At 39.2% G+C, this 24,844-nt stretch overlaps 2 protein-coding genes across 3 annotated transcripts in view; one reads left to right on the top strand and one right to left on the bottom strand.

Annotated features, from left to right (window-relative positions):
• LOC112154299 (NXPE family member 3) overlaps positions 1–2,888 on the bottom strand; it is a 6,819-nt gene extending 3,931 nt beyond the window's left edge. The window contains exons 1-3 of the mRNA XM_024285152.1: positions 2,793–2,888; positions 1,469–1,603; positions 604–1,041 (exon numbers count right to left, since the gene is read on the bottom strand). Of these exons, the coding sequence (XP_024140920.1) occupies positions 604–1,041; positions 1,469–1,603; positions 2,793–2,873 (654 nt within the window). The 5' untranslated portion in view covers positions 2,874–2,888. The remainder of the gene's footprint in view (positions 1–603; positions 1,042–1,468; positions 1,604–2,792) is intronic.
• Positions 2,889–6,896: 4,008 nt separating this feature from the next.
• On the top strand, positions 6,897–16,243 carry mrps33 (mitochondrial ribosomal protein S33). 2 transcript variants are annotated; one of them, XM_024285153.1, is made up of 3 exons: positions 6,897–7,050; positions 13,552–13,768; positions 15,634–16,243. In XM_024285153.1, the coding sequence occupies exons 2-3, from the start codon at positions 13,554–13,556 to the stop codon at positions 15,737–15,739; spliced, it is 321 nt and encodes a 106-aa protein (XP_024140921.1). In that variant the 5' UTR covers positions 6,897–7,050; positions 13,552–13,553; the 3' UTR covers positions 15,740–16,243. The 2 variants fall into 2 exon arrangements, with proteins under 2 accessions (XP_024140921.1, XP_024140922.1); XM_024285154.2 differs by having other exon boundaries at positions 6,909–7,055.
• Positions 16,244–24,844: the final 8,601 nt, after the last annotated feature.

The following is a 24,844-nucleotide window of genomic DNA, read 5'->3' as shown; positions in this document are numbered from 1 at the left end:
GTTGAGTAGTAAAAACATATTTTTTGAATTACTGAAGGAAAAGAACCCTGAATTTGCTGGGTTAAACTTGTATATGCAGTTCCAGTGTTAAATGCTCTGATCAACAAATATAATTTATTTTGCCATTTTATTTATGTAAAAAGGCGTATTAGTAATATTAATGTCAGAAGTCAGCTCTTTGAAGACTACCTCTCCCAGCAGCCCCAACAATCCAGTCAGAGGGGCGGGGCTGGGGAGCAGGACTGTTATCATTACTGGAGCTGCAGATCCTGATGTCAGACTTCTGAAACTTAAATGGTTTGACCAATCACAAAATTCAACGGTAATACCTCAATTCAACCTGTAGGGGGCAGCACACAGATGGTTTTGACTATATTTTCAACAATTGAACAAGTTGATTTTGATTTGTCAAAATATGTCAATGACCAACAGACAGCACTTTTAAAGTCTCATTTATAGAGGTCAACAGACAAAAAAGTTGATTTAGGGTTTGGTTACCCTTTAAGGTCAATGTAAATGAGAACTACAGGCAGAAGACCCACCTTGTAGAAAACGAACAAGCGCAAACAGACTGAATAGACACATTTCTTGTTCTAGAATTACCTCTACTTGCACATTTCCTTCCCAGAGTAAAGGGAACAGAGCCGAGTAGCTGCCGTTGAGATGGTCCACCACTTTTCCTGCCACACCTGCCAGGAGACTGGGACTGTGCAGCCGGGCCAGCAGGACATCTCCTCCAGATTTCTTTGGCTTACCTTGGAAGTTATAGATCTGTATTAAAACCTCCAGCTCATCTCCAACACGCCACTGGCCTCCTCCTCTCTTTGGGAGAACAGTGAAGCTGCTGTGTGCTGGATCACTGGTGTCATTCCAAGAAAGGTTTATAGGTAGAAGTGGAGTTGAAGGCCAAGCAATCAAGTTTTTCAGGAAGTCCATTTCAACAGCTTCCTTTGAGGGCTGTTGATGGGAAGGTGGAAAGGTCTTCAGTTTGTCAGGTTTGACAGGAACCGCCAGGGAAATGGTGGTGGGTTTATTCTGACTCTGGAAGAACAGTTGGACAGTGTAAAAGTATTTATTTGAGCAATTGTCTAATAAAAAATATTATGTTTCATTTGATTGGCTTCAATCCCAACTCTCTTTAGTTATCTTTGATAGGCCGATGATGAATACATGATGATGTCCTTCAAAGACACTTGTAGAAAGGACTTCTACCAAAACTACTAAAAATGATTCTTATTGTTTGGGTTTTCCCTAACATGTCTTTACACCGGAGTTCCAGTGTTTCCGTTCTTTGATTTATTTTAAGTTTTCAACCGTTAACATGTTAGTCATGTCATCTTATGTTTAGTTGTTTCTGTCAAGTTTATGATAATATTACAAGTGTTTGAGTTTCTGCCACATTCTTGCATGTCCTTTTCTAGGATGTCCTCTAGTACATGCTAAAGTTTGCTTTTACTGTGTTCTTTACCTCAACCTGCTGGCTGTTGAACAGGGTGGTCAAAAGGCACCCAGCCAAGAACAGAAAGACATATCCATATGTCTGTGACACAATTCTGAGAGGTTTGCTCTTCATGGTCTGACAGCTAGCCACATCAACAGGTCCCTGGAATTAAAAATAAGACAAGAAAGGGTTAATCATCCTCAATACAGGTAAAGACAGCTGATACTCACCTCCATTTCCCTCAGCACATTAACCCAGAGTGTCATCAGTGTAAAAGAAACATCAGAAATGTGGTCCACCTAGTCTGTGAGAAAAATTTGGTCCTTTGGGGTTATAGCACATGGATCAAAGTTCAGCCCTACAGATCATTTTATTTTATTGTTATGAATGATCTGATGTTATCTTGTGCTCATTTCTAACTTGTATCATTACTGCCTTTCTATTTTTCATAATCATGTTAAAAAGTTAAAGTTTTAATGTTTTAATAATTGGCATTCTAACTAGCTTTTTGGACTATTTTGGCATTTACTAAGGATATTTTTAGGCTATTTTGGAGTTTAGCTAATATTTCAGCCACATGCTAGCTGTTTCGGATAATTTAGGACTTTTTTCTTTTTTTAGGCTACTTTGAAGCTGAGCCATTTTTCAGTTACATGCTAGCCGTTTGGCTGATTTGGGCTTTTTGGTAGTCCATTTTGGAATTTAGCAAATATTTCAGCTACATACTAGCCATTTTGGCTAATTTAGGCTTTTTCAAAAGTTTTTTAGCCTGTTTTGGAGTTAGACTAATATTTACACCATGTGTTTTGGCTAATTTGGGATTTTTTTTCTCTTTTATTTTCAGGTTAGTTTGAAGTTCTGCTCATTTTCAGTTACATGCTTGCTGTTTTTTTAGGCTAGTTTGGCATATAGCTAATATTTTAGTTGGCTATCAACTTCAGCATTTTCATCTTCAGCTATCAGCACAAGGCATCTTCAGCAGCCAAATTCAGCTTACAGCATTCACACTAGCATTATCACAGTTAATGCTATATATCTAGTTCAAAATAATGTTAAAAAGTTACATCTTTCAATATGTAGTTTTAGAGTGTTGAATAAATGTTTATCCTGTTCGGCCCGTGACATAAGGTGTGTTTTGGATTTTTTGCCCCTTGTGCGATTGACTTTCACACCCCTGGGTTACATTAACAAAACTGATTTTTCTCTCAAAGCTACTATAAGCTCCAAACTCACTTAAAGTCATTTTGATATTAAATCTTCAGCAGTAATCATGGTACCTCAGTAACACACACTATTTGTCTTATTTCACACAACAATATTAACTTATTTGATTTGATGCTGTTAGAGTTACCTGTTGAGTTCCTGCACCCGTGGAGCTCTTTCTGGTCCAAACAGGTACTGAAGGTGGAGCTGCTTTTATGTTGAAGCTCATTGGGAGGACCTGACCACCAGCGACCAAGGAAGAGGGGGGGTTTGGATTGTCATTTCAGTTTTTGGTTAATTTACTGAGCTCAACTTTAGCCACTCATCAATTCAGCTTCTTTAGAGTAAACATGAACTTTGTTTGACTGATTTAATTTCATGTTTCTGTAAGGCCATGATAAGCTGTGTAGTGTTTGTGCCCCCCCGTTTGAGTCAATTGTTTGATCCCCACCATATTTCAGTTTGGTTTGCTTTCCTTTTGAGTCAATGTCATATATGCTTTGGCTTTTCTTTGCTGTTTGTAATCTTCATTTGAAATGGGTTCAGTGGGCCTCCTTTATGGGCCCAACAGTGATGAGCAGATGAAGCTTCATGAAGCACTGAAGCCTTTTAATCCCATTGATTCACTCCAGTCAAATGCTTCTTGAAGCTCTAGTACCGGGATGTCAAACTCAATCGTACAGGGGGCCAAAATCCAAAATGCACCTTAGGTCACCAGCCAAACAGGAGAAACATTCATTGAACTACATTTTTTAAAACTTAACAAAACTTTTTAAAGGGTTACCAAACATCTTTTTTGCTGTTGGCCTCTATAATGTGGCTTTAAAAGTGCTGTCTGTTGGTTGTTGCCAATTTTTTGAGGGAATTAAAATAAACTTCTTAAATTCATGAAAATATAGTCAAAAACCGCCTGTGTGCTGCTCCCTACAGGTTGAAATGGGGTATTACAGTTGAATTATGTGATTGATCAACTGGTGTAAGTCCAATAAGTTTCACGTCATCATGCTCTGAGCTCCAGTATAAAAGCCCCGCCCATCGTTGATTCTGTAACGCTGTTTACACTGATCGCTATATTATTGTCTCTACAGTGGATTAAGGGGATCAAACCGCTAAAGACCCTTATATGCTCAGATTCAAGTGCATCACTGACAAGCATTAAAAACAGTTTTTCAGATAGCAGATCTGATATTTTAATGGAGATAGGACAGACGTTGTACAGTTTACAATCAGTAGGACTCTGTTGCATTTCTGTGGATACCAGCTCTCATAGGAATTAAAGGAAATGAATTAGCAGACAGACATGCAAAACAAGCAGCAGAAACGCCAAATGTATATATAAATATTGCTGTTAACAAAAAAGAGGTGAAACGTCTGGTGAAGGGAAACATCTTTGACAAATGGCAAAAAAGATGGGAGGGTGATACTAAAGGAAGGTGGTATTACAGGATGCAGAGGGCTGTTGGAAAGATAGGGTATGTTTGACAAAATAGACTGGAGAGTAAAATTGTGTCTAGACTTAGGTTTGGTCACACTCAATTAAATTATGATCTCTTTGAGATTGGGAAACAAGGTACATGTAAATGTGATTTTTGTGTTGCTCTGGAAACAATAGAGCATGCAGTGATGGTTTGTGGGAAGTTCTCTGTTCAGAGACAATTGATGAAGGGACGTATCGAAGAGAAAGGAATAAAATGGGAAATAACAGAAATTTTGAGCAACACCAATAGTTATCCATTTTTAATTTCTTTTTTGAAGCAGACAAATGTAATTAATAAAATATAGGGGAATTAGTGGGTTGACATTCTGACCCAGACTCCATACCACTAGGTTGCGGAAATGCACCTTAAAGCTGTGTGCCAATCGCCATGAAACCACACAAGAAGAAGAAGATTCTGTAACACTTGGTCATTAGCTTTAGCATGGCTCGTAGGTGTGTTCCCTTCAGTTATCAAATATCTGTTGACTTACACGACTTTCCAGTGGACTTAGAAGTTAGAGGTTGAGTGCAGTTGCATTATATCTAGAGAACTCCATCCTGTTGATGGATTTAATGACCTTTTCACTAGGAATTATAGGCTTAATACGTTAGCCTTAATTAGCTATGATGCTAGCAGCATTTTTACCACTCTCAGACACGGGTCCCTTTCAGTCCTGCAAACCCTCAGCTGGGCAGGTGTGGGACCAACCAAGGTATGTTCCTCCTGCCAGAATGTGTGTCCCAGGTGCCTTGGCACCACACCAGCTCCAATAGCCCCGCCCCATTTTTGGCATTTTTCTAACCTGGGCTAAGAATGGAGTCAGCTTCCAACTGACCTGTTGCAACCAAACAAGTTACCCAAAGGATAAACCCTGTTTGGCATTTTTTTTTTTTTTTGCTTAGTATTTAATATTTTAGCTACATGCTGGCTGTTTGGCTAATTTGGGCTTTTTTTCTGTTTTTTTTTTTTCTTTTTTTTTTGATATTTTGAAATTTTGCTATTTTTTCAGCTACATGCTGGCTGAAACTAACCTAAGTTTTTTTGTTTGTTTGCTTTTTATGCTTATTTGGCTTTTAGCTAATAATTTAGCTGCCTGTCAGCTTCAGCGTTTTCAGCTAACATCTTTAGCACAATTCAGCTTCCAGCATTCACACTAACATTATCACAGGTAATTCTATATATCTAGTTCATAGTTATGCTAAAAAGTTACAGTTTTAAAGTTTTAAAAATGTAGTTTTAGTGTGTTCAATGTTTATCCTCTTCGGCCCGTGACCTAAGGGGAGTTTTGGATTTTGGCCTCCTGTGTGATGAAGTTTGACACTCCTGCTGTACTGGGAGAATCACTGAATTAATGAATCACTCATGAACCCAGACATGGAAAAATAATTCCTGATATTTTTGTAGAGCTTTTTAAATTAAATAAATCTGATCTCTAAACAACATCTGTGTTTCCAGGTTGTCCCTCATGTACACTTCTGCTGCTTTGGTTTCTATGCTTGTTTCAATAAACCCATCCATCCATCCATCCATTCATCTTCTTGACCGCTTTGTCCCTTCCGGGGTCGCGGGGGTGCCGGAGCCTATCCCGGCTACTGATGGGCGAAGGCGGGGTTCACCCTGGACAGGTCGCCAGTCTGTCTCAGGGCCTCAATCACACACACATTCACTCTCACATTCACACCTAGGGGCAATTTAGAGTCACCAATTAACCTATGAAGCATGTTTTTGGACGGTGGGAGGAAGCCGGAGTCCCCGGTGAAAACCCACGCATGCACAGGGAGAACATGCAAACTCCACACAGAAAGGTCCCAGCCGGGATTCGAACCGGGGCCTTCTCGCTGTGAGGCGAGAGCGCTAACCACTTGCGCCACCGTGCAGCCCTCAATAAACCCAGTTTGTGTTTTTGACTCACAATACTTGTGATAATCGCTGGTTTATCTCACTCTCTTTTCCTGGGAAGGAGGCAGCAGGTCTCCATGTTATTCCCTGTAGACTTAGTTTTCCCGCTCGCTGTGCTCTTCAGAGTTGTTGGTGTTGCTGCATCTGCATGTGACAGGGCTTTGATCTTTAATCTGGCGGCTAGCAGGTTGCTGGTTCCGTTGTTCTGCCGTTTCTCGAGTTCATCGATCTTCTGGTCTCTCTGCTCGTTCAGGACTCTCAGCCAACAGTTCTGCCTGATCTTGATGACATCTATAGCAAATTCTAAGTATTAGCACTTAGAATATAGTGGTTAAATGTGTGTTTTGTATACTTGTAAGTATATATATGTGTATGCTCAAGCTCGAAATAAATTTAAAAAAAAAGGAATAAATGGATTTTTTGGTGTGTTCTTCATCATTCATCTCTGGTCTTCTCTTTCACAGCAGTTGTTAGGGATCGCTTTTTGCAATGAAATACATCAAAATTGTTTCACTTTTTAATTAAATTGACCTCTAATTATTGTCATACTTTTCATTTCAATTGTATTTTATTGCAATTGTATTTTATTTCTGCTTTATTGTTTAACTGTATTTTATTTTCTTGTGTTGATGCCTTTCAGCTCATGTTTCCCTTGAAAAAGGGATCTAATCTCAATGGGATTTCCTGGTAAAATGAAGGTTAAAAGATAAAGAAATAAAAACGTTTAAGAAGGGAAAATGTCGTAATTTTATGCTAAAAAATGTTCAGTAATAATCAGTTGTTGGATTATGAATATTTTGTCCATGTTTTTGCTCAGTGTCTTTCTGGAGGCAGCCAGCAGGTGGCGGTAAACACAGCGCGGAGTTTGTTGATAGCGAGAGGAAGGAACCGAGCATGCGCGTTAGAGTTTGTGACCGGAAGCGCGTTAGTGAAGGTGACAGTGAAGCGCGTCGTGGGGTTCGGGTGTCCGGGCTCTGGTTCTCTGTCAGAGAAAGCCCCGCGTGTCCGTGGCAGCGGCGGGAGGTTCGGGTGAGGTACTGAGCATGCTCCGTTCACAGCGGGGCTTTGCGCGCGCGCGGGTCTCCTTCTTTTCTCTCCTCACTGGTTCTCGTGGTGCCGGTGAAGTCTCTCTCGGTTCCGTCATTTTCTGCCGTAGAGTCGGCCTCTAACGTCAGCTCGAGTTGTTGACATCCTTCTGTTTTGTTTACGTGCTTAGATAGGATGAGGAGTTACCCAGGAGGTCCAGTTTAGCTCCTAGAACGACTGCAGATGTAGTGAAGCTGGATGGCAGGTGAAATCCTCTGCTGCATCCATGAGATGGGATGTAAAAGAGAACAGTCAGACCAATGAGTTCTATATCACCAGAGATGACATGCTAGCTTGTTGCGTATGCAAAAGTCGGACGCCATATTGGAATGGTTTAGATGTCTGTTTACTGCTGTGTTACAATAGTACAAACAGATCTGGAAAAACTAGAATGTGACTTTTCACTAGCAAATGATTGCTGTCAGCTGATAAAGGAGAACTTCTAGAAAACATTTGAACAAGATCTGAGTGAGTTTACTCTCAATAATGAACGTTTAGGCTGATCTTGTCGTCTATTCAGAATCAATGGCAGCATTAGACTCTGTTTCCATGTTTTCTGTCAGGACCACTGATCTTTATGTTTTATGGAGGATGATGGTGGTATTCGTATGTGTGTTAGACCCCAGATTAGACCTGACGACACGCTGGTAATCAGATTACTAAGTGGAGAAAAATAAACTAACCAGGATTTCCTCAGTAGAGAAGAGTCCATCAGCGCTGAATCCCCGTCTGGTGGAAATCTGTCGTATGAAAGACTGCCTGTCTGCTGTCGCATTGGTCCTTCTGATGGAGGCTGGATGGATCCACTTGTAGAACGGGAGCCTTCAGCCCAGCGTTGACAAATGAATATACCCATTGGCGTTGCATTGCGACCTGCTCCGGCTGTATAGTAAGCCCCGGCCGCTGCGTGCTTTAAAGCTGGTGCCGGCTGGACCTCGCTGCTCCTCTCTGTGGATGGAGAGCCCACTAAGCTCTCTTCCATCTGCGGGATCATAAGGACCGACGGGGCTGTCGACCGCCCTGCACTATTCACAGTCAGCCCAGATTGCATCGCGGTGATCCGGGCGCAGACCGGTACATGTACAACAGGCGCTAGCGGTCTACGGCGATGCCGGCTACCCACTGATCCGTTTATAAACACAGATGAGGAGTCCTACAGTTTGTGTAAATCTTATTCTATGTGTAAATAAGAATAAAATCACAACCATGCATTGGGTTTCCTATATAATAACCTATTTATTTATAGAAAAGTTTGAAATGTCGTTTATTTGTTGTACTTTGTGCAAAAACATTTTTACCTGGTCTAGGAATTATTTTTCTGATGCTCAGTGTTTCCTTTTCGGTGATTTTACCGTGTCTGCTAAACCATGTCTTATTGTTTTTATACCAGTCCAATATGGAGTGGCTCTTGACGTATCTTGGACAATAGTAAAAAGCCTGTGTGTCATCTCTAGTGATGAACCTCATTGAGTCAGGCGCTTTTCTTTTTCATCTCCTGTATTGAATCATGGATTGGAATCATGTCAGTTCAGTTTGGTGTTTTCTGCTTTAGAATAAACAGATTTGAGCTACATTTCCCCCATGAAAGGAATGTATACTTTAGGGCTGGGTATCGATAATGGCTTCCAGGAACTATTAGATTCCATTCACAAGAGCCTGGATCGATTCGTTTCTGATTTAAAAAAAAAAATAATAATAATCTCTCTCTTGTTCATAAGTACAAAAATTCTGAAATGAAAAAAAAAAAACAAAGCAAAATATAATTTATACACGGTATGCATAAATTGACATTACAACAGCCTGACACTAAGTATACACACAAATCTTTAAACGTTACATACAAAGAGCATATTGTGCACACAAAAAACTGCAGTTACACACAAATCAAGAACTACGCACGCAAAAGCCAAGAGTTATGCAAGCATCAAGAATTACTTACATTGTTCTCCAGATTATAATGATCCTCCACAGTTACCTTCTTCATTTTCCTTTGATGTCTGAGTCGGATTCTCTTTCGCTGTAGTTGCACTGTTTTGACACGCAGCTACGTCATCAGTCTACACCCCGCATGGGCTTTGATGTTCCAACGCTCAATGGAAACGCTCACGTGAAATGCCAGGACCATTCTACACCGGCCAAGAGGGGACTGGTCTGGTCCGGACCGCTCAGTGAAAACAAGGAACCTAAGTACAGCTAAAAGTCCACAAAACAAAATAAAACTAAGAATAAAAACAGACAAATTTAACTGATTAAAAAGTGAAGTAACTAAATACATAAAACACATTTCCAAAAAGTTCCTACAGTTCAGCTAAAGGCTCATTCAAAAGAGGTCTTGAGTCTTTTCTCTAAAGACCTCCTCCGTGGTGGTCAGGATACCTCATCTTTTTTGCTAGACCTTTTGAAAAAACTCAGACAACCACTGTATGATTTTTTTTCTTCGTCTTTTCTGTTAGTTCGTCCACCTGCTCCTGGAGTTGTTTGATCTTTTTCGTGGAGCCTTTTTTGTTGTGTTTGAGTTTGTCGTCCTTCCCTTGATTCCTCTTGTAGTTGAGAGATTTCTTGGGAAAGGGAGGACTTCTCTTCGTCCACTTCTGTTTAGGGCTGGGCGATATGACGATATAAAACCGTCTTACGATCTCCAAAGCTGACGATCTGTCATTTTTGAGAGATGGTTTTATTGCGATCTTCCACGAAAAGCGACAAGAGCGAGAAGGCAAAAGCTTGTTGACAGCTGTGACTTTAAATCCGAGCTCCTGCTCCTCCTCCTCCTCCTCCCCGGTGTGTTTTTCTTGCTTGGAAGTCACGTGACATACGGCATGACAGACATGCACCATCATTATGAATCGAGTCTTCTCGAGTAATGAATGACAGAGGTCTGAAAAAGTAACAAAAGGAGACGCAGTGTTTTACACTCGACTTCAAAAACCTTGACAACAAAATAATCCGATGGAGAGGAATCATCACAGGACAGGAATCACATTTTAATAGAGAGAAATCAGGCTGGGAACCGTGAACTGTGTGCTAAAGTTTAGGCTAAAGTGGGTGCTAGCAACTAACGAGAGACATGCTAGTTTGGTTCTTCGATGTTTTTATTAATGTTTCATGTTTTTAAACATAGCGGATGTTAATCACACATATTCACGTTCAACCTGCACAAAAACTGATGGAAATTCATGTAGGAAACACGTAAAATGTTCGATCAAGATGCACGTTGCTGCATTGTTTTGCTAGCTCGTAGCTAGCTACTTTAAGAGCCTAAATCTTATCGTCGCTGGCAAAAATGTTGAAGTCTTGTTCAGAAGATGTTGCATGACTTCATCTGGCAATAATTGTATCACTTTAAAATATTGCCATGGGGATGTTTAATTAATGATTTATGAGCATTAATGTAGTTCAGTCTTACTTTTGTTTTCCACTAAAATATTTTCTGAATTTACAAAATAAAAGCATCAAGAATTTGTGGGTAAAAGCAGTTTGTTTATGAGATACAGTTGCATTTTAATGCCCTCATCATTAAACATGTATTTTACTAAATTACCAATGTGAAAATATTTTAATATCTAGATAATTCTGAAGTCATAATTTAAAAATAGAAAGATCGTCTGATACTGTCTACATCTGGACACATATCATGACAAATGTATCACAATACATATTGTAGTGCTGATCCTAGTTTTGGTTGATTGCTGTGTTTTTGGCTCCGCCCCATAGTTCTCCATGTTTATTGTAATCCTGCTATCCATTGGGCCTCAATGATCAACAATAGTAGACACAGATTATAATAGTATTTGTACATGAGTATATTGGTGTTTAATAGTCAAAGTAGAAAAACACACGTTCATTAGTATTTGTTTGATGGAAGATTTTGGATATTTTTGTCCACTATCCTGCTGCCGTTCCTCTCCAGGCTCCAGCGAGGCTGGGAATTCATTGTTTTTATTTATTTATCTAGCAAAATTCAACTTTGATTTTATAGTAACATATTTATTTATATATTTTTGAGTTTATTATTTTACAACATTTAGTCTACATGTAGCCTTCAGAGACTGCTGATTCCATGGTTCCACTCTTTTTTTTAATCAATTTTTCCTTATTTCTTTGACTTAATTTAAAGTGAGGGTCCTTGTAGTTGAGTTGAATGCAGTTTTGTAGCATTTGTTGAAGATTGAACCCAACTTTCTCTGAACTTAACTAAGTTGAAGCCAGTCCGGCTTGTTCCAGAGGTGTGGCAGTTTAAAATACTGTGTGTTTGTCTACATCTCCAAGTAAAGGCGCACCATAGAAATGTTCATTTATCGAACTGAAAACACACTGATACCATTTTCACTGATCTCCTTGTTCTCCAGACGGGATAAACCAAAAGGACAAGGAAAGGAAGTGGTGCATATCTTTGTTTTCTTTGTTCTTTAATGTTGAGTTTCACACGGTCTAGCTCAGAGGTCTGCAACCTGCAGCTCCAGAACCACATGTGGCTCTTTTATGCCTCCATGGTGGCTCTCTGGCTGAAGAAAAATTAAATAGTAATTTTAAAAAATTTGGAGATTAGCCTTTATTTTAGCAACATGCTAACGTTTTAGCTAATTTGTTATTTACTGGGGTTTTTAGGCTATTTAGAGTCTAGCTTCTATTTTATGAACAAACAAACATTTTTGACTAATTTAGTTTAATGAGGAATTTTATGCTAATTTGGAGTTTAGCTAATAATTTAGCAACATACTAATGTTTTCGGCTAATTTATTATCTACTGAAGTTTTTTTGGAATAATTTCAAATTTAGCTTCTATTTTAGCAACAGGCTAACATTTTGACCAATTTAGTTTACGGAGGAATTTTAGGGTATTTAGGAGTTCAGTTTTTTTGTTAATTTACCCTCTAATTAAATGTTTATACTAATTTGGAGTTTAGCTAATATTTTAGCAATATGCAAATATATTTGGCAATTTTTTATCTACCTGAGTTTTTAGGCTAATTTAATGTTAAAGTTTTATTTTAGCAACATGTTAACATTTTTGGCTGATTTAATTTACTGAGGAATTTTATGCTAATTTGGAGTTCAGCTAGTAACTAAGCAATGAGCTAGCTTTTTAGCTAATTTGTCCTCTACTAAACGTAAAAAATAAAAACATTTAAAAAAATCCCATTTTGAGAAATGCCAGTTTCTTTTTATACTTTTCTTTTGTTCGTTCCCAAAAAATAGACACCTTCTTTTCCTTTGGGCTTTTCCCTTCAGGGGTCGCCACAGCGAATCAGTTTCCTCCATCTAAGCCTGTCTTCAGCATCCTCCACTCTAACACCAGCCACCTTCATGTCTTCATTCACTGCATCCATAAACCTCCTCTTTGGTCTTCCTCTAGACCTCTTTCCTGCAGCTCTAGACTCAGCATCCTTCTACCAATATATTCACTGTCTCTCCTCTGAACATATCCAAACCATCTCAGTCTGGCCTCTCTGACTTTATCTCCAAAACCTCTAACATGTGCTGTCCCTCTGATGTATTCATTCCTGATCCTATCCATCCTGGTCACTCCCAAAGAGAACCTCAGCATCTTCATCTCTGCTACCTCCAGCTCTGCTTCCTGTCTTTTCTTCAGTCCCACTGTTTCTAGTCCAAACAACATGGCTGGTCTCACCACAGTCTTGTACACCTTTCCTTTCATTTGTGCTGAAACTCTTCTGTCACACATCACACCTGACACTTTTCTCCACCCATTCCAACCTGCTTGCACTCTCCTCTTCACTTCTTTTCCACACTCTCCATTACTCTGTACTGTTGACCCTAAATACTTAAACTCCTCCACCTTCTTTATCTCTTCTCCCTGTAACCTCACTCTCCACTTTATAATGATTCTGGATAGGCTTCAAACGGAATGTTGATGAAAATGGGATTCAACGAGAAGGGGGGGTCACTCAGTCCAGTTCTCATATACATCAATATTGTGTTGGGCCTGAGGGTTTTGGCTCTTCATTCTGTCCGTTTTAATGCTGAAGGAAGCACATCCTGCAGGGGGCGCCAGCCATCAGCTAAAACTTTATTTTGAGCAGCAGCCAAACTATTGAGTGGAAAAGCCCTCAAAATAATGTTTGTCCTGTTTGCAAAATAGAACACTGAAGTTGGCCTCTGATTTGGAGGTTTAGGGGTGAGATTAAAGGGGAAATCTGGTTTTCAGCAGAGAACTGATCGAATGAGTTTGACCAGATTCCATGCAGAAAGGAACTTCCAAAAACTTCAAAATAAACATTTTTCCTTTTGGAAAAGTCTGAATTAGAATGAAATGATTAGGAAGTAACGGTTTGGAGCTTTTATTTTACCGCTTCCACTTTGTTTTTAATCCAACTTCTGACGTTTTACCTAATCCTTTTTTTAAATTAAAAACAAAGGTTAGTGACTCTATTTTTCCTCTCTGGGATTATCCTAATGGTTCCCCTGTCCCCCCCATCTCCACAGTCATGGCAGGTTTGTCCAACTACGCCCTGCGGATGGCGAGACTCAGCTCCCGAATCTTCGGGGAAGTTGCCCATCCCACAGACGCCAAGTCGCTGAAGGTGGTCCAGTTGTTCCAGGAGCCTCCAATGGCTAAGAGGAAGGAGGTGTACGACTGGTACCCGCAGCACAAGATCTACTACGCCATGACCCAGAAGCTCCGCTACATGGGTCTGTTCAGGTATGGAAGCCCCACCTCCACACAAACAGCCGTGGTTGATCTAAAAGCTTGATGGAAACTTCATCCAGGAAATGAAACCCAAACTCACCGCTGATTGTATTAGAACTGTCCACTCTGAATCCAGTTTGGAACCCTCTAATTCAGGCGCGTCAAACTCAGTCGCACAAGGGACCAAAATCCAAAACACACCTTAGGCCCAGGTCCCACAGGATTTGACGGCCATATCACGGGTAAAAACTTGGGAAAATCTGCCACACGCGCTTAGACGTGCTAACTTTATGCATGTTTGTGGATTATCAGTGATACAGACGCCAGACTCCACTCCACTGGTACTCATCTGCCGCTCCACTGCCAGAGCACAGCTTTATCGGGTGTAAGTGCGTCCTCCCACGCTCAGCCGCTAAACAGACGCTGTAAGCAGTGGTACAAACGCTGACATGCCGGGGAAGCGGCCGTGCTACAGCCGTGCACGAACGCAAAATTTTGTCATCCAAGCCCGTGTGCCGGCGTCCGCTCCATGTCCCGATCTCACATTGAAACTGCTGCAGCACTGCTGTTCCACGGCCACTTCACAGCTGTACCGCTGGTACCACACACACTCACCCGCGGTCTCAATTTTTGTGCAGTTAAAAATTCTTTCCACGTGTAACGGCGGCCAGATTTTATACCGCGTGTATTCATGTCGATTCTGCGGCCACATCTCAGCTGTTGTACTGCCAGTCCACTGCTAACAGCGTCTGAACCACGAGGATGACATTTTTGTGCTCCAGCTGTGATATGGAGTGAAAGCCAGTGGGACCGGCACCTTAGGTCGCAGGCCGGACAGGATAAACATTTATTGAACACTCTAAAACTACATTTTGAAACTTTAGAACCATAACTTTATAACATAATTATGAACTAGATATATAACATTACTTGCAATAATACTAGTGTGAATGCTGGAAGCTGAATTTCGCCGATGAAGATGCTGAAATTGATAGATAAAAACACTGAAGCTGATAGCCAGCTGAAATATTAGCTAAACTCCAAAATAGCCTAAAAAATCGTAGTAAATGCCAAAATAGCTTAAAAAAACTAGCAGAATGCCAATTTTTAAACTTAAAAATTGTAACTTTTTTAACCCTCATGCTGTCTTGTGGGGTCCAGATGACCCCACCATTACAATGATGTGTGATCCCTCCCATAACAAAAGGTGGACAGGATCTCATGGGTCCAGATGACCCCACGTTTAATGTAAACATGCCTTGGGTAACACAAGGGTTAACATCATTCTGAATTATAAAAAGGCAGGAATGTTATTCCAGAAGAAATCAACTTAAACCTTAAAGAACTTTCAATATTTATAGAGCAACAAAAACAAAGGATTTTATCCCTTATACTCCAGTGTTTATGTTCTTTGATTCTCCTTCAGAATCTGTTGGAATTATGTCAACGGTTGAAAAGTTACAGTACGTTTAAAGATTTTGTGTTTAAGTGTCACCGACGACGTCTCAAGTGTTAAAGGGTTAAAGACTGGAAACCATTTGCAGATACAGGGAAAATAGAAAGGGGTCCTAAACCTCAGCCCTGAGGGATCCCCATGAAAACGAAGCAAAAATGACCTTTAAAGTTAACGGAAATACCTGGATTTTTCCAGTACCCAATGACGGCTCCAATCAGAACTGCTGTCAGATGCAGTCGAATAATGCAGTCGAATTCTGTGTCCTGATTGGCTGTAGACCTTGTCAGTCAATCTCCTGCACAGAACGCATCCAGCCTCCTAAATTGAGTTTTGTCACTTCTCCAGACATTTCTGGACTCGGATTACCATGAACATAGACTTCTCCAGATGTTTCAACAACTCAACTTTCGTTCCTCCACAGAGACGAGCACGAGGACTTCAAGGAGGAGATGCGGCGTCTGAGGAAGCTGAGAGGGAAGGGGACGCCCAAAAAGGGGGAGGGAAAACGTGCCACCAAGAAGAAGTGACCTGCTGCTCCTCCCTGGACGCTCCTCTGTGGAACAATGGGGGCGGAGCCTATGCTGGCTCCACAGGAAGCTTGATCAGAACTTTAAAAAAAAATGTTTTTGTTCCATAAGTTACAATAAAAATCACTTTTCCACAGACAACTGTATTGAAGTCACGTGACTCATCGGAGAGGACATTTGTGCGTTACCTTCTGAGATAATCATTGCTGGTGACCGTTCCAAACCCTTCCTTTATCTGTCTGCTGGCGTTTACTGTCTCACGCTTCTTAGAACTGGTACAAGGCGTCTTGTCATACTGTCAATCCTTTCAGACGTCTCAACTAGAGATCCAACAATTCATTTCCCCCCACGATCCTGTTTTAAACCTCGATTTTATTTTTATTTCTTTGGGGTTTCAGTTCAGCATGATTTATATTTTACAAAACGTCTCTACAGTCATCCTGGTTCTCCTGCACGCTTCATCCGGTATTGTCCTGAAATATTAAAGACCCACTCTCTTTTGAATGTGTTCTTGTGATGTTTTTTTCTGATGCTGTACGACATATGTATAAAAAATTACGCTATTTCTGAGTATTTCTTTATACGAATCATTTTGTATCAGGATCAGAAAAAATACAGTTGGAAAAAGCTAGTAGCTAGGGCTGGGTATCGATAACAATTTCCAGAATGATTCGATTCACAAGACCCTTGATCAATTCGATTCCGATGTTTTATTTTATTTTTTCAATTCTTCAATTCAATTTAGAGTTTAAACATTTATACACATTTGTTTAGAACTACATGAATAATCTACTATATGTTTTAAATATATTTATATTAATCTGATCCAGTTCACATCCTGTAAATGTATCAGTGAAATAATGAGATTGTTAATATCATCCAGAGTTACATGGATTCTCTAAAGGAGAAGTTCTAACTAAAATGTTCAGATCATTAACATTGGAAACATTGTTCTGCTTCTCCTGGAGGACGTTTAGGTTTGACCACTAGGTGGAGATCACGCTATAATATTACACCTTATTTAGAAGAAGAAGAAAGAATGAGGAAAAAAAACTATGTTTTTATAGTTACTTTAAAACATATTTCCTGAACAGAGTTTAGAAAATTCATGTAAAGATGTTCATTTAGTTCATCAACCTGAGTGGATTTAAGTGTCTGGTCTTCAGGTCATCTGCTCTCTTCTGTTATGTCACTGGGTTGGTCTCCCATGGTTTTGTAAAAAGATAAAAGATTAAAAAAAAAATATTTAAAAGTTCAATATTAAATAGCTAGTTTTGTTTTAATCATTAATTTTGAACATTTAATCTGGAAGGAATAAACATATATAATATAGACTACACTTACATGAATAAGAATACTTGTTTTACTAGATTCATTTTGTGGATAATCTTATATTTTTGATGATGAATTAAATAAAGCAAAAACAAACCCTAGCAATCGTTTAGAAGCCAAAAGACGCTCTTTTACTACGCTGATCCAAAACAGCAGTATCTTGCATTTATGAGAGGAGTTGGGATTTATATCACAACAATAAACCAACACTGACAAATTGGTATGTGTGGAGGATTTTTAAGCACACTTACTAACAATTTTTCAGAAATTTAGCCCTACTTCAGCGCTCTTTCATAGTTCTTTTGCAAAATTTCCAGTCTTTTAGCAAATTTTGCATTTTGCAAATAGCTTTTGCATTTCCAGCAAATCTCTTCAACAACCAGAGTAAATTGCTTCACCATTTTCAGCAACCAGGTTCAGCAAAAAGCATTCACACTAGCATTATCGCAGGTAATGCAACTTTTCTAGTTGTACTAGCTTTAACCTAAACTATAAACAGCTCATTTCATTTTAATATTAAATGTGTATTCATTTTAACTTTAACGGAATGTCCTGAATGAACATCACATAAAAACACCTAATTATAGCACATGTTTTTTTTTTTTTTTTTTTTTAATCTAATTATCTTTTTTATTTTTTATTTTTAGATCTAATTATCTAATTATAGCACATGTTGACTTTCACTAGAACCTTCTTCCAGGTAAAATTCTGCTGAACTAAGTTTGTGTTTTTTCGTCAGGACACCACTGCTTGCTCCGTTTTTGCTGAAAATTGATTTCATATTGAACTCACAAAAACAAAATGAACACATGCATTTCCTGCTTTCACTCCTATTTGGAGCAAGTATGGTGTTATTCTAGTTTCAAACTGAAACTGTGTCAGACCACAGATTTATAAAACACCTCACATCAACCAAAAACACCAAAGATTGGCATGTCAACAAGTCAGCTCACTCATTTACAAGAGAAAAGAAGAAACTGAGCTAGCTTAACCAGCTAATAACTAAACTTTTTTATGCTCTTTCTAGCTATTTTAGATCATATTTTTTAAAAACACTAAAAAACTTGGTTGCCATTAACACCCAGAACTGGTATTAAAGACCCTCTCAGAGGAAAATTGTGTTTTTAGTGTAATAACATGGTTCTCTGTCATTTTTCAGTCAAATTGTTGTAAATCAGATGCAAATAAAAAACACTGAAAAAGATTGTATTTGTTAGAAAATACGACAAGCATGCCACAAGCTCCATTCTGATGCATACTCTTGTAGACAAATTGATCCAAGATTTCTTTTCCCTCGTCGAGCTGGCATCTTGCTCACTCAAATGGCTATCCATTTTTATTGCACCAGTAGTGCTGTAAGCTAGCAGGAGAGCGGAGGGCTGGTTTTCCAGAAATCCTGCCCGAATCTGCTGTTGATTACCTGAATCAGGTGTGTTTAGTGAATAAGGAGCTTCAATGGCCGGTTGGTTTGAAAACATGGAGTAAATCAGCTCTCAGGGCCTAGATTTGGGCATTCGTGGTGAATACAGAGAGCTCTCAAGTTTTAGGGACAAGAAGGGGGCGGGGTTTCTCTGCGCCAACAGTCCTGCCCACAACTCAGAGGTGAATTTCTGTTGAATTTCTGGTGCTCTTTGGAAACTATGTCCTAGAAAAGCAACACCTGTTTTTATGGTCTTGGGCCTTCTTATTTAAGTGATCTTCTTTTAAAGTATGAACCCTCGCGGACCCTGAGGTCTTCTGGCACCGGCCTGTTAGTTGTTCCTAAGGTGAGGACCAAAACACATGGTGAAGCTTCGTTTTCTCATTATGGTCCTCGCCTCTGGAACAGCCTGCCGGAGAGTCTCAGGGCCGCAGAGACCGTAGAGGTTTTTAAGAAGAGGCTCAAGACTCACCTTTTTAATGCTGCTTTTAGATTAACCTATTTATTCTTTTTATAATTTATGTTGTACATTATTTCTGTATTTTTATTTGTATTTTTATATTTTATGTTGTTTTATCATATCAGGGCTTGTCAACTTGTCAGTGGTCGTTGCCGTGGCTCTCGCCCGTCGAAAACAAATACTGTTTCCTCACAGCAGAGATAAGCCTAAACGCTCCTCAGAAGTTATCTAAAAAAAGTATTCATTGTTTGTGGGGTCATGGGATGTAGTGCTATTGGGGGGGAGGGGGAGGGTGAAAGATGGGTTGGGTTTTAATTTGAACTTTTGTTTTTCTGTGTTTTTTTAATTGTAAAGTGCTTTGAGCTACTCAATATGAGAAGCAATTTTTTATAAATAAAGTTGATTTGATTTGATTTGACACTAAAATAACTATGGTCTGTCTGATCACTGCTCTGTTTTCTGTGAGAGCACAATTCCAGTACACACAAATGTTTTGAGGGAGGAGATCACAAAACGGTATATAACTGAAAATACTAGTGAGATGTTCAATCAGATTTTCTCTCTGACCCCTCCCCTCTCAGGGGATTCAGTCAATGAGCTTGTTAATAGCTTTAATTCCAACATGGCAAATATCATGGATAGCATTGCTTCTAGTAAGGTGAAGGTGATCTCTGGTAGGAAAAAATCTCCATGGAGAAATTCCATTCTGGTAAAGAACGGAAAAAGAGAATGTCAGAAATCTGAACGCAGATGGAGAAAATCTGAACTACAGGTAGATTATGACATCTATAAAGAGAAACTTCACTTATTATAATTTACAACTGAGCAACGCAAGGAAGTCCTATTTTTCTGACATTATTACCAAAAACTCCCATAATGCTCAGGCCTTATTTAATATAGTCGACAGGTTGACAAAACCCCCTGTGTCAGTAGCACCAGAACTTTACTCCACCAAAGCCTGTAATGACTTTGCCAAATTCTTCAGGGACAAAATCATAAACATTAGACAAACAATTGTTTCACCAACTACAAGTTCAGGATATGAACCCTATCCACTAGAAACCAGTATAAACCCAATGGCTCAGTTTCAACCCATAAACAGTAAAGAACTGCAGGACATTCTATGTCAACTGAACTCCTCCTCCTGCTGTCTGGATATTCTACCCACAAGCTTTTTCAAAAAAGTTTCAAAGATCCTGGAACCAGCCCTGCTCCAGATTGTCAACTTGTCGTTAACATCTGGTGTTTTCCCAGAACCACTGAAAACAGCTGTAATCAAACCTCTCCTAAAAAAGGACAGTCTAGACAAAACTCAAATGAACAACTACAGACCGATATCAAACCTGCCATTTTTAAGTAAGATCATTGAAAAAGCTGTTTTCCATCAGTTAAATGAATTCCTAATAAATAACAACTGCTATGATGTCTTCCAGTCCGGCTTCAGACAGAACCACAGCACTGAAACGGCTCTGACCAAAGTGACTAATGACATACGTTTGAATACAGACAGTGGAAATATGTCAGTGCTAGTTTTACTGGATCTCAGTGCTGCGTTTGATACAGTCGACCACGCAATACTACTCAGACGACTGGAAAACTGGGTGGGTCTCACTGGGCCAGTACTAAACTGGTTCAAAACGTACTTAGAAAACAGGAAATATTTTGTGTCAATTGGTAACTTCACTTCTGAGCCAATAGAAATTACATGTGGAGTGCCCCAAGGCTCCATCCTGGGACCACTTCTATTTAACATCTACATGCTCCCACTGGCCCAGGTTATAAAGAACAACAACATTAGTTACCATAGCTATGCAGATGACACACAGATATATATTAGACTGACACCAGGAGACCGAGGCCCTGTACAGGCTCTTGGTAAATGCATTGAGGACATTAATGACTGGATGTGTCACAACTTACTTCAATTAAACAAAAACAAAACTGAGGTTATTGTCTTTGGGGCTAAAGAAAAAAGGTTAGACGTCACTACAGAGCTTCAATCTATTCAACTAAAAACTACCAACCAGGCCAGAAACTTGGGTGTAGTGATAGACACAGACCTAAATTTTGATAAACACATTAAGGCAGTCACTAAATCAGCCTATTATCATCTCAAAAATATCTCAAGGATTAAAGATCTGATGTCTAAGCAGGACCTGGAGAAACTAGTGCATGCTTTCATCTTTAGTCGACTTGATTACTGTAACAGTGTTTTTACAGGACTACCAAAAAAATCCATCAGGAAACTGCAGCTTATTCAGAACTCTGCTGCTCGGGTTCTCACAAGGACCAAGAAAGTAGACCACATCAGTCCAGTTCTGAGGTCTTTACACTGGTTACCTGTCTGTCAGAGGATAGACTTTAAAGTTCTGTTACTGGTTTATAAAGCTTTGAATGGTTTAGCACCAAAATACATGACTGACCTCCTGACCCAGTATGTACCAGCCAGACCTCTCCGGTCATCTGGATCCGGTCTTTTATCAGTTCCTAGAGTCAGAACTAAACATGGAGAAGCTGCATTCAGCTTCTATGCACCACAGATCTGGAACAGACTTCCAGAAAACCTTAGATCTGCTGAAACACTCAGTGTATTTAAATCCAGGTTAAAGACTCACCTGTTCTCAGCTGATTCGATTAATATGTATTCAAAAGTTTACGTCCACACTGTTTATCTATGCTTGTTTTAAATTAAAATCTTTTTACTTTCTTTTACTTTTATTTTAATGATCACATTTTTACTATTTCTTTTGATTGTTTCTTTTAATGTTTTATGTAAAGCACTTTGAATTGTCTCTGTACATGAAATGTGCTATACAAATAAACTTGCCTTGCCTTACTGTTTTTGTACCTCAACATGGGCGACCTATTACACGGTGCTGGACATAGACATCCGATTATAACCAAAGATTTGTTCATCCATGGATTTCTCACAATTTTTAAACATTAACCAAATGCTTCTGCTGTAACAGCATGTTGGCTTGTAATGTGATGACTGCATAAATGCATTTCTTTATCATCCATGGCACATGGGAAAGTCACGGCCCGGGGGCCTGATCCGGTCCTCCAGGTAATTCTATTCGGCCCTGCAGATCATTTTATTGTATTGTTATTAACGGCTCAATGTTATCTTGTTCTTATTTCTAATTTGTATAATTTTGACAAAATACATTTTTATGCAGAGTAAAATATTGAAAGTTATTTAAGGTTTAAGTTGATTTATTCTGGAATAATATTTCTGCCTTTTTATTATTCATCCATCCATCCATTTTCCTAACCGCTTCGTCCCTTTCGGGGTCGCGGGGGTGCTGGAGCCTATCCCAGCTGCTGATGGGCGAAGGCGGGGTACACCCTGGACAGGTCGCCAGTCCGTCGCAGAAATGAGGAGGGGAAAGGGGTCACCCGCCAGGCGCTCCCCCGGGCAGGGGGAGGCTTTGAGCCCTCCCCGGCCCTCCGGAGGAGGGACGCGGGGATTGGTCCGGGCACCTGGCGGGCACGCGGCCGACGGCCGTTTATTATTCATAATTATGTTAAAAAGTTAAGGTTTTAAAGTTTTGAAAATTGGCATTCTGATAGCTTTTGGGACTATTTTGGCATTTACTAAGATTTTTTTTAGGCTATTTGGAGTTTAGCTAATATTTCATGTACGTCCAAGCTGTTTTGGCTAAATTAGGCTTTATTTTTTTAAGGGTGTTTTGGAGTTTAGCAAATATTTATTCTACATGCGGGTTGTTTTGCCTAATTTTGGCTTTTTTTATTTATTTTTTTGTCCATTTTGGAGTTGGCTAATATTTCAGCTACATGCTAGCTGTTTTGGCTAATTTATGCTTTTTTAGGATGTTTTGGAGTTTAGCCAATATTTAGGCTACATGCTAGCTGTTTTGGATAATTTAAGTTTTTTTTTCATTTTTTTAGGCTTTTTCGAAGTTTAGCTATTTTTTCAGCCACTGTTTTGGCTAGCCTATGTTTTTTTTCTAGGTTAATTTGGCATTTAGCTAATATTTTAGTGGCTATCATCTTCAGCATTTTGAGCTATCAGCTTCAGTGGTTTTTGCGGTCAATTTTAGCATCTTCAGCTGTCAGCACTAGCATCTTCAGCGGACAAATTCTGCTTACAGCATTCACACTAGCATTATCATAGGTAATGCTATATATCTAGGTCATAAATATGTTAAAAAGTTAAAAAGTTGAAAATTTTTAGTTTTAGTGTTCAATAAATGTTTATCCTGCTCGGCCTGCTAAAGGTGTGTTTTGGATTTTGGCACCTTGTGCGATTGAGTTTGTCACGCCTGGTCTGAGGCAAAGAAAGTGTGTTTTGATATTTTTAATAGTTTCATGCATAATTGTAAAAATAAATATAAGAAGAAGAGGAAGATCAGAAAAGAAACACTAAGATTAATAAAAATAGTACTGATGCTATTGTCAGCAAAAGAAAAAGGTAGAAAACATGAAGAAAGCGTTGTGTTTACCATGGAGTCAAACTCACAATTCCCACATGAGAAAAGGTTAAGTGCAACTATGTCAACCAGTCAGCCACAGCAGACAACTGGAATCTCTTGGTCTTGGCTATATTATCCAAGCGTAACAACGTTTTTGATGTATGTGACTCAACAAAACGGCTCTTTGAACATGCTAGAACAGTATTTTGGAGGTGAACTCTGCTTTTTACACCTGTCTTTGGACAACATAAGACTATGATAGTACAGACATTACAGACATTTTCTGACTGTAATTTTCCAAGCTCCCAGAATGCATCAGGACTGACGTTACTACCCTCGTCGATTTTGATTCTTCTTTTGTGTTAGCCCCGTCCCCACGAGCTAGAACGGGGCCATTAGTTTCAAACCTGAAATTTTAAGATTTGAAACTGAAAAAAAAGTTGAAAATTAAAAAAAGTTGAAAGGGTAACATCGAAATCGAGATGAATCAGGGGTAGATAAAAATCCAAGAGCTCCTAGTTATGATGTAGCATCTGAAATGGGCGTGCCATTCTGATACATCCACTTGCAGACAAATTGATCCATGAACGTCTTTGTTTTCCTCATCTGAGCTGGGACGTGGCTCTAAACCAGGGCTGTCAAACTCATTCGCACAGGAGGCCAAAATCCAAAACACACCTTAGGTCACGGGCCGAACAGGATAAACATTTATAGAACACTCTAAAACCAAATTTTTAAAACTTCAAAAATGTAACTTTTAACATTACTATGAATAAAAATAGCCAGGAATAATATTCCTGAATGAATCAACTTAAACTTCAAATAAGTTTCCAAATTTTACTCTTCATAAAAATATGTTTTGTCAAAATTATACGAGTTGGAAATAAGCGCAAGATAACATCCGTCCATAAATAACAATAAAATTACATGATTTGGAGGGCCGGATAGAATTACCCGGCCGCCCAGATCTGGCCCCCGGGCCTTGGCTTTGACACATATGCTCTAAACTGTATGGCTGGATCTCTTGCCATTTTTGTTGCACTGCTAATGTTCTGTTGGGGTTGTGAGGGCTATAAACTAGTGGTAAATGGTTTAAAAAAAGGAATGATAGGACATCAATGGAGGTTTCCTTCTGGTCCAACATTCCCTCCCAGAACTCTGAGGTGAACTTCAATTGCTGCCCTGCATAAACTATTAGGATTGGGTATTGATAATAATTTTCAGAAAAGATTCGATCTACGAGAGCCTGGATCGATCCAATTCCAATTCTTTTCAATTCTTTTGATCCTCTTAAGTCAATTCAAATCTGAGTTTATGCAGTTTACAATTTAGACACATTTGTTTAGAAATACATTAATAACCTACTATATGTTTTTAACATATCTATATTAATCTGATCCAGTTCACATACTGTAACATGTATTAGTAAAATAATGAGACTGATAATATCATACCTT

Source organism: Oryzias melastigma, linkage group LG19, assembly GCF_002922805.2.
Source record: "Oryzias melastigma strain HK-1 linkage group LG19, ASM292280v2, whole genome shotgun sequence".
Taxonomy (NCBI): domain Eukaryota; kingdom Metazoa; phylum Chordata; class Actinopteri; order Beloniformes; family Adrianichthyidae; genus Oryzias; species Oryzias melastigma.
This window is presented reverse-complemented; position numbering and strand designations above follow the sequence as displayed.

Bases quoted from the DNA above. Each gene is read 5' to 3' on its own strand.
- mrps33 (XM_024285153.1), top strand. From the start codon at position 13,554: ATGGCAGGTTTGTCCAACTACGCCCTGCGGATGGCGAGACTCAGCTCC. The intron at 13,769-15,633 runs GTATGGAAGCCC...GTTCCTCCACAG, and splicing joins CGCTACATGGGTCTGTTCAG to AGACGAGCACGAGGACTTCA.